We start from the raw sequence: 5,233 nt of genomic DNA, 5'->3' as shown, positions 1-5,233 counted from the left end.
CGCCACCGTCCCCAACCCGCCGCCGGCGACAGAGCATCGATCTCGCCGCCGTACGCCCGAGGCCGCAACGCCTCGGTCAGCGCTGCTCCCTCCTTCTGTTTCGTCGAGCGGTTTCGCCTCCGACGTCCGTCGCCCGTGCCACCTCGCCGCCGGCGAGCTTCCCGGCGACTACAGGTAGCTAACTGCATACATGTTCTGCTCCTACTCCTCTGGTATGCCTCATGTGTTCGTGCCGTGCGGCTGCGCCGGTCCCATGCTCTGATTGTCACTCAACTGCGCCCAACTAGCTGCTAGTTCAGAGCAAAGACATTTCCTGCTACGCTCTACTACTACTGCTCTGTTTTCCCCTTGTGCCCAAGTCTGTTCATGCTTAGTTGCTTACTGTGGTGGTTAAAATACTCATGTCAGTCTTGGGTTTACCTGCAACATGATGGAATGGAGGAGGGTGTTATGCTGAAAGTTTGGAAGATTCAGGGGATGTTTGCTAAAATCTGCTGCTCTGCTCTATAATTAGCTCAGATATTCATTTCAATTCATCTGTTTCACCACCTGATTATGCGAAACTACCCATAGCGCAAGTTGTTCAGATGCATGTGTTTGCTAAAACATACTGCTCTTTAGTTCACTGTTTTTGCTATGCTTGTGAGTTATCCTTTTCTTTTAAACGGATTTGTGAGTTATCCTTGATATTCAGTGAAAATGTGGATCATTTCAGAAGAGAACCCCGCCAGGTCCCATGTCTACCGAATGGGAAGGGGTAGAAGCCAAGAAGCCTCTCTTGGTGGCCCGGAACAGCAGCGTTTCTTCGATTTGGGTGGTGGTCGCTAGCACCACGGTCGCCGTTGCTGGATCCTTCGTGTTCGGCATCTCGGTATGTAACTCGACTTGTTCGAATGCTGTCCGTGTCACCATTTTACATTCTCGAGTAGATTATATGCCACTAAAGAAGATCCAAGAACAATAATGTGTGACAATTCTTCCATTTAATTAGTGTTAGGTAGACATATGTCATACTATTGTTCTAGTTCAAATATTTCCATGGTCGGCAACTTAATTGTGACTCCTTATTTTGTAGGTGGGCTACTCTTCGCCATCTCAGAAGGGCATCATGCGGGATCTTCATCTTTCCTTAGCAGAGGTACTCATTTATACTATAACATTTTTATTTGTTCATCTTGGTGGTTGTGACCTGGTGGGTCAACTTGACACATCATCACTATAAGCATCTGCTCTTTTAACCATCATGCAGTATTCTGTCTTTGGCTCGATATTAACCATAGGAGCAATGCTGGGCGCTATTGTCAGCGGTACCATAGCAGATCGAGTTGGCCGAAGATGTGTAAGTTTCAATCCCATTTTCATCCTGCTAATTAAGCCATCTAACGAGCGTGTACTTGCCAAAACAAATCATTTATAGCCTCTCAAGTCTCAACTAACTGGCGTCATCTTGATGTGAAGGCAATGGCAATATCAGATGTGTTCTGCATTCTTGGATATCTCCTTATAGCCTTTTCTAAGGTCCCTCCCTCAGTACTCCATGTATCTCTACTTCAGTGTGCATTTCAGTACCTACTGTAACTTTGAAGGGAATAACACTCCTTAGTTCATCCTGTAATTTGTTTCCTTCTTTTCTGTATAATATTCTTCTCTAGAACTCTGTGTGGCTTGACCTTGGGAGGCTCTCAATTGGATGTGGAATTGGCCTTCTTTCCTATGTGGTGATTATAGCAAACAAACTCCATCTTGTTACTTTTTCCAACCAATTTTGTCTGAAAGTTGTGTTACCTGCACAGGTCCCAGTATATATATCAGAGATAACACCCAAGAATCTTAGAGGACGGTTCGCAGCCGTAAACCAGGTTTGTATCCAACCTGGGAGATTTCATTACTGGTTGTGCTTGTATACAGTATTATCTTAAGAAGGCAAGTATATCCATTTCTGCAGTTTATGATATGTTGTGGGGCATCGCTCGCGTATGCTCTGGGGACATGTATCACCTGGCGTACCTTGGCAATCGTAGGTACATTAATTTGTTTGAATTTACTTCCCTACCATTCATATAAGACTGAAACAAATATATTTCAAAATACGTTTGTTGTATGAGGATCCCTCATTGCACCAATTTTTACTGGTACTTGTTTCAGTCTAGCATATTGGCCTCAAAATGCATGCACTTGTATTTTTTAGAAAATAGAAATAAAATGCATATTGATATGGCTAGCTATTGCTCTTGTAGGAGTGACACCATGTTTACTGCAGCTGGCTGGCCTTCTTGTGATTCCCGAATCTCCCAGGTGGCTGGTAAGTAGGCTTTCCTTGTAGTGTTGGTACTTGACGAATCTCTTTCCTCCATCCACTTCCGTTCTTGGTTCTAGAACTACTTGTTTTCTCTCCTGTTTGCTCTGTTTTTTGGGTAGCTCTGTTTTCCGGCGTGTTTCCTGTTTTTTGCCTCTGGCTTTGTTTTCTTTCACTATTTTGCCTGTAAGGTCCCTTCTTCTAATACAAAAGACACATTTTTATGTGTGTTTGAGAAAAAAAACACATATATAGTAGTACTATGTGGCATTGACAAACTTAGCATTTTTATGATCATTGCTTGACATTCCATCAAGTTCAGATGCAAGGAAGCAGATTTTGGGGTAACAACAATTTCTATAAATATTCAGTTTGAGACCTAAATTCATTGCGTGCAGACAAATTGAAATAAGTGTGAAATCATCTTCTCACATTATTATAGCTGCTGTAAGACCTGTATTCATTAGATGGAGCCTACAGTTTTGCCCTTCTTTGATAGAAAACCATGCATTTCAGGCTAAGATCAGACACTCAGGTGCACTTGAGGAAGCGTTACAGAAGCTAAGGGGAAAAGAAACGGACATCTCTGAAGAGGCAGCCGATATCAAAGTATCAACTATTCAGTACTTGAGAGTTTAAATAGAATACCAACTTAGTCCTGCATTGCTCAAATGCCTAGCTTATTATATATGTTCAGGATTTCACGGAAAAGCTTCAGCAACTACCACAGTCAAAGATGTTGGACCTATTTCAGAAAGATTATATTCATGCTGTCACCGTAAGTATTCTAGTTATGCATTTCTAGCTAGAAAGGAGAAGCTTAATTATGTGTAATTTTATAAGATATCAAGTTTCTTTCAGGTTGGAGTTGGGCTAATGGTCCTTCAACAGTTTGGTGGAGTGAATGCAATCTGCTTCTACGCCAGTGAGATATTTGTTTCGGCTGGTAATGAGTTTTAGCAACCTGTTCCCTTAACTTTCTCATCCTTACTGCTTTTAGTTACTCAGCATATTTTTTACCATGTGTTACTTTTGGGTACTAACTATCCATGACACGAATCAGGTTTCTCGTCAGGGAACACTGGAATGCTCGCTATGGTTGCGGTTCAGGTATTTAATCATGGCTCTTATGCAGGTTTTTTTGCTTCACAGTTCTTACTGATTTTATGGTGTCCTTGTAGATTCCGATGACGGCACTTGGGGTGCTTCTGTTGGACAAGGCTGGAAGGAGGCCACTTCTAATGGTAAAAAAAGATCCACAGGTTTTTAGAAAATAAAAAATGATACACCTAGTAATGGATTCTAAGACAGTAATTTCCATGCTGCAATGCCCCAGGTCTGTGCAGCTGGGACATGCCTGGGTTGCCTACTAGTTGGCCTGTCATTCTTGTCCAAGGTTTGAATCTTCTGAAACTGATAGCATCCTTGTAAGAACGCCACACATGTGCTATTATATAATTTACTCTTTCTTGAACAGGAACATCATTGGGCGAAGGACCTCAATGTGGCATTGGCATTGACGGGGATTCTGGTATGTACCGCATCTTAGTTTTAACTTCTTTTTGAGCAATGTTGCCAGATGTCTACTCATTGTAAACATCTCTGTTGCTTTGGAAACCAAATCTTCAGTGGGTCTTTCTCACTGGGTATGGGAGGAATTCCATGGGTTATAATGTCAGAGGTGCCTTTTTCTGCCGTTAACAAACCATTAAAATAATTATTACTGTGCCCCAATGTATAATCGCGGTATGAATGAATTTGAACACAATCCGTTGCTGGACATGCAGATCTTCCCCATACACATGAAAGGGTCAGCAGGAAGCCTGGTGACCTTGGTGAGCTGGCTCGGCTCATGGATCGTCTCGTATGCCTTCAACTTCCTCCTGCTGTGGAGCTCCTACGGTAAATACAATTGTAGCATAGAAAATGGACCTTCTGATCAAAAGTATAGTCCTGGTTGACCAGAAGCTTTGCTGATGTTTTTGTTTTGTTTTGCCTGTACAACATCGACGGATTAATTTCAGGTACATTTTTCATGTTCGCGAGCATTTGCGGTCTGACTGTTGTATTTGTGGAGCGCCTGGTACCAGAGACTAAAGGAAGGACCCTGGAAGAGATTCAAGCGTCCATGAACTCGTCATTGACGCCAGTTTCTAATGGAATTAACCGACCTGTCTAAATTAATTACTTCCTCTGTTCCATAAGTACTGTCGTGGTTTTAGTTCAAATTTGAATTATTGTCGTGGTTTTAATCCAAATTTGAACTAAAACCACGACAATAATTATGCAACGGAGGGAGTACATGGCTTGGTTTCCCTTTTTGTGTTACGTTTCAGTATGTATCTGGGATATTGTGACTAGTGTGCTCTACAAATATATGGTGTCGTTACTTCTCAGACGACTGACAAATAACCTACAAAGAACATGGGATTTTTGCGGGGTGGTTTGATCTCTACTTGCCAAATGAGCCGAGCGAGCTTGATAAGGCTAGACTAGATGCCTAGCATTGATCTTGTAAACTGTGCAATAGTTAATCGAGATACAGAGGCCACAGTATTATTGCTATTTCTCTTTCCGAAGAAAATAATCTTTGGTTACTTTTGTGGCTTATTTTAATTGCAAACAGTGGCTGTTTTAAATGTTAGAAAAAGAAAAAGGAAAAAGGGGAAACTAGCTACTGTGCTAATGGGCTCTATCTGCTACAGTGAACGGCCCAGCCCACTACCAGGGCATTTTCCTTCAACCTCTATACAGAGGGAACAGAGGCGTGGTGGACGTGTGCCCGCCGTCCACGCCGACGATTGTTGCCGTGGCGGCCATCCGGAGCCTCCCTGGAGGTTAAGTGCATCCCCGCGACCCACTGAACGAAACCCTAGCCCATACATCTCTCTCCCTCGCCTCGCTCTCTTCGATCTGGAGCATACCCGAAGACGCATT

General features: G+C 42.9%; 1 protein-coding gene across 2 annotated transcripts; it reads left to right on the top strand.

Annotated features, from left to right (window-relative positions):
- On the top strand, window positions 1-4,743 carry LOC123176446 (sugar transporter ERD6-like 5). 2 transcript variants are annotated; one of them, XM_044590646.1, is made up of 19 exons: window positions 1-174; window positions 716-871; window positions 1,076-1,138; window positions 1,250-1,339; window positions 1,459-1,518; window positions 1,653-1,718; window positions 1,794-1,859; window positions 1,946-2,021; window positions 2,238-2,302; window positions 2,813-2,905; window positions 2,994-3,074; window positions 3,158-3,242; window positions 3,360-3,406; window positions 3,478-3,540; window positions 3,633-3,692; window positions 3,774-3,827; window positions 3,926-3,977; window positions 4,084-4,198; window positions 4,321-4,743. In XM_044590646.1, exons 2-19 carry the CDS (start codon window positions 737-739, stop codon window positions 4,391-4,393), a joined length of 1,344 nt encoding a protein of 447 aa, XP_044446581.1. In that variant the 5' UTR covers window positions 1-174; window positions 716-736; the 3' UTR covers window positions 4,394-4,743. The 2 variants fall into 2 exon arrangements, with proteins under 2 accessions (XP_044446581.1, XP_044446580.1); XM_044590645.1 differs by lacking the exon at window positions 3,926-3,977.
- Window positions 4,744-5,233: the final 490 nt, after the last annotated feature.

This window comes from Triticum aestivum, unplaced genomic scaffold (assembly GCF_018294505.1).
Source record: "Triticum aestivum cultivar Chinese Spring unplaced genomic scaffold, IWGSC CS RefSeq v2.1 scaffold253534, whole genome shotgun sequence".
Classification (NCBI taxonomy): Eukaryota; Viridiplantae; Streptophyta; class Magnoliopsida; order Poales; family Poaceae; genus Triticum; species Triticum aestivum.
The sequence above is the reverse complement of the archived record's forward strand: the minus strand, read 5'-3'. Positions and strand labels throughout refer to the sequence as shown.